Source organism: Betta splendens, chromosome 4, assembly GCF_900634795.4.
Source record: "Betta splendens chromosome 4, fBetSpl5.4, whole genome shotgun sequence".
Taxonomy (NCBI): Eukaryota; Metazoa; Chordata; class Actinopteri; order Anabantiformes; family Osphronemidae; genus Betta; species Betta splendens.
The window spans coordinates 12,471,368-12,474,269 of record NC_040884.2 but is presented as its reverse complement, the minus strand read 5'-3'; the positions used below and the strand labels follow the sequence as shown (position 1 = coordinate 12,474,269).

The following is a 2,902-nucleotide window of genomic DNA, read 5'->3' as shown; positions in this document are numbered from 1 at the left end:
CTGGACTGGACCTGACTTTGTCGTTGGATTTGAGACACGGTGATTGAGAACAAACAGCCAATGTGTGGCGTGAAGCTGTTTCTCACTGGTCCTTGAACGCCTCATTGCCTCATTTCGTCTGACTCACATACAGTTTCCAAATTCTGCTAAAAAATCTTTTATCTGTGAAGACTTGATGCGCAACAACAAAGCTGAAACATCACATATTACATCAAACATTGTATTTACTGAAATTCAAACAACGCTATAAAGCAATTAGAATTTCCAGGCTGTGTCCTTTTTAACAGCACGTAGTTTCCACGTCCTGTCCTGGGGACGAAGAAAGCAGTAGAGGAGCTCGTCAGTCTGTTCTGCATCACAGCAGGGTGCCACTGCCCGGCTCGGAGGAGTGGCTGCAGGCCAGACGTCTCCACTCCTCTATGTACCTGCACCGTGAGACGTGAGAAGCGTCGTCTCTTTACCGATAGACGATAGATAGATCTCACCGCTGGGCGGAGGGTCGTGCTGTACTGTACCTGTCGAAGTCCAGGGTGCTGCTCCAGGACAGGAGCTGTAGCACGTCGGCATCCTCCTCCTCCTCCTCTTGCACCTCCCGGTCTGCGTCTTCCACTGGGCTGACCACATGCCGACGCAGGGATTGAGCTTGTGGACGACCTCGGCTGTACCTGTGTGTAAGGTGGAGACCATCACATTTTTATAGAAAAGCAAAGGTTTGTCTCACAGAACCTCCTCTTTCACATCTAAATACAGCGAGTCTGCCTGAAATCTACCCAGTATGCATTGTGCAATCACCAGTGTAACTTTATAGATGTTACTTTTTCATTTTATACAAATAAATCTACAACAAGGCAAATTGTGATCATCCTGTATTAATCTGTCAAACATAAATGGCCCAAACCTCCAATAACTCACATCTGCTTCAGCCATTCAATTCTCCGCCTCTTCTTCCACCTGAACACGTCCTGCTGCCGCTGCATCTTGGAATAGTGGAAGTCCATTTTTTGGTTCTTGCATATTTCCGCGTCTTCGCCCGCAGGCGCCGCCTTCGGGAGAGACACAGACTTTGTCGCCTGTGCCGCTAAAAGCTGAAATGTGTCACCACCTGTCCTTTAAACTAGTATCACTGTGACTGACTTCACCTTGACCCAGAAGAGCCTCCAGCTGTTGTTCTCTACGCGCTGGTACCGCCCCGATCCGGCCTCCTGCGCGAGCGGCCAGCCGTTGTTCGTCTGCCGGGCCACGGGCCTCCTCAGGCCCGGCTGGGTGTAGTCCCTGGGGCTGCCGGCGCACACGTCTGCTATAGGCCGCTGTGTGAAGATCTTGTAATAGATACTGGGGGGGAAGGAGGTCTGAGGGAAAAGGAGGGAGGGACAGGGCGTCACACGCAGACACAGAACGGGGAGTGTCATCTTCCCCACTCACCCCTCCCAGTCGAAATCTGATGACGACCCCGGCAGCAGCGTCCAGCAGCTCTGTCTGACATGGGGGGGAGTCCTTTAGCATTTGTTTCTCTGTGAATGATGTTAATTTGACTTATTACCTCCCGAGGGTTGACAGTTTTAAGGGCAGACTGTGGATCCTGCTGGTTGCAATGATTGATCAGCTCCTTGAAATACTTGAAGACCTCCCTGTACTACAGTAGCAAAAGAAGACGTTCACATGATCTCCTTGTACCAGATGCTCCTGCATGTGGGCATGTGCAGCATCCACAGCAGCGGAGCTCACCACGTAGCTGCACCAGGCCCTCTGAATGGTCCTGGCTGCTGCCGCCTGCAGAGCCAGCTGCTCCTCCTGCACAACCTGGTCCTGTGAGCTGGAGGAGGGACGTTCAGAGTAGTAGAGATCTCTACATACTGTACTGTTGTATGTACTCACTCACTCACTCACTCACTCACTCACTCACTCACTCACTCACTCACTCACTCACTCACTGTTTTGTCTTCATAATATAGTCTTTAACAAAACAGTTTCTTTATGTTATTCCTATTTGACTCTAAACTTTATTCTGCTGGTCTTAAAGCTGTGACTGATTTGGATCTTTAAATACTCACATCCCATAATAATCTAGAGCATGCATTGATGCAGGCATTAGGTCATTCTCATATTACTATTATAATAGCCATTCATATCTTTTATATCTAGATCTGGTTTGTTATTATAAATTAATCCAAACCCCATCAATCGCAACCTACATAGGAAAACCTTAGTTACTATTTAATGCGAGGGATATTATTCTAGGAAGCACAAATAATAATAATATTAATTATAATTAGTGCTCAGATGATTCAGATGTAGAGTGAAGGTGATCCGAGAAATTATTACATAAAGGGTGATCAATACTAGATTCCACTGTCGGCTGCTTCACTTTCAGAAAGGACAAATGTGATTCTTACACAATAATAAAGAAATGAAGCTAAAGTTGCTATTAAATTATTCGATGTTATGAAACTTACGTTAATTACAATGTTCATTTCAATTTATTGAAATGTCAGAATATTTTGTTGCTTCAAGCTCTATGTATAGTAGAGAAACATTGAATGTAGCTAACGTAAATATTAAAACCTCAGGACTCAGGTTAGTTGAACCAACAGCTCTGTGCTACAGGTTTTAACATGTCAACACGTGTCAACCTGTAAACACACAACTAGAAAACAATAACTAACACATAGTTACCTCATATCTTCCTTAAACAGTGAATGAATAAACTCGTCAGCCTACTCAGGAAGTTGAGAAGTGATTTTAGTCTGTTACCTGGCAACATGACACAATGAAGCACGTGGCTTTCAAAATAAACTATAGAGAATTATTGACATTCACAACCGTATATAGAGTTTAAAAATATATGTCAAACAATATGCAAAAGTGATTTTCAAAGCCGCTTCGCAAAGTGGATTTATTAAAC

At 44.9% G+C, this 2,902-nt stretch overlaps 1 protein-coding gene across 2 annotated transcripts; it reads right to left on the bottom strand.

Moving 5' to 3' along the window:
* Positions 1-206: 206 nt before the first annotated feature.
* Positions 207-2,835, bottom strand: c4h11orf65 (chromosome 4 C11orf65 homolog). Of its 2 annotated transcripts, XM_029147544.3 has the most exons (8): positions 2,674-2,832; positions 1,726-1,813; positions 1,541-1,633; positions 1,423-1,476; positions 1,140-1,349; positions 913-1,043; positions 516-665; positions 207-425 (listed from the first exon to the last, which is right to left on the bottom strand). In XM_029147544.3, the coding sequence occupies exons 1-8, from the start codon at positions 2,676-2,678 to the stop codon at positions 356-358; spliced, it is 801 nt and encodes a 266-aa protein (XP_029003377.1). In that variant the 5' UTR covers positions 2,679-2,832; the 3' UTR covers positions 207-355. The 2 variants fall into 2 exon arrangements, with proteins under 2 accessions (XP_029003377.1, XP_029003379.1); XM_029147546.3 differs by lacking the exons at positions 1,423-1,476; positions 1,541-1,633 and having other exon boundaries at positions 2,674-2,835.
* Between the last annotated feature and the right edge of the window lie 67 nt (positions 2,836-2,902).

Bases quoted from the DNA above. Each gene is read 5' to 3' on its own strand.
- c4h11orf65 (XM_029147544.3), bottom strand. The intron at 1,044-1,139 runs GTGAAGTCAGTC...TCTCTCCCGAAG, and splicing joins GGAGGCTCTTCTGGGTCAAG to GCGGCGCCTGCGGGCGAAGA. The intron at 666-912 runs GTGAGTTATTGG...CCTTACACACAG, and splicing joins ATTGAATGGCTGAAGCAGAT to GTACAGCCGAGGTCGTCCAC.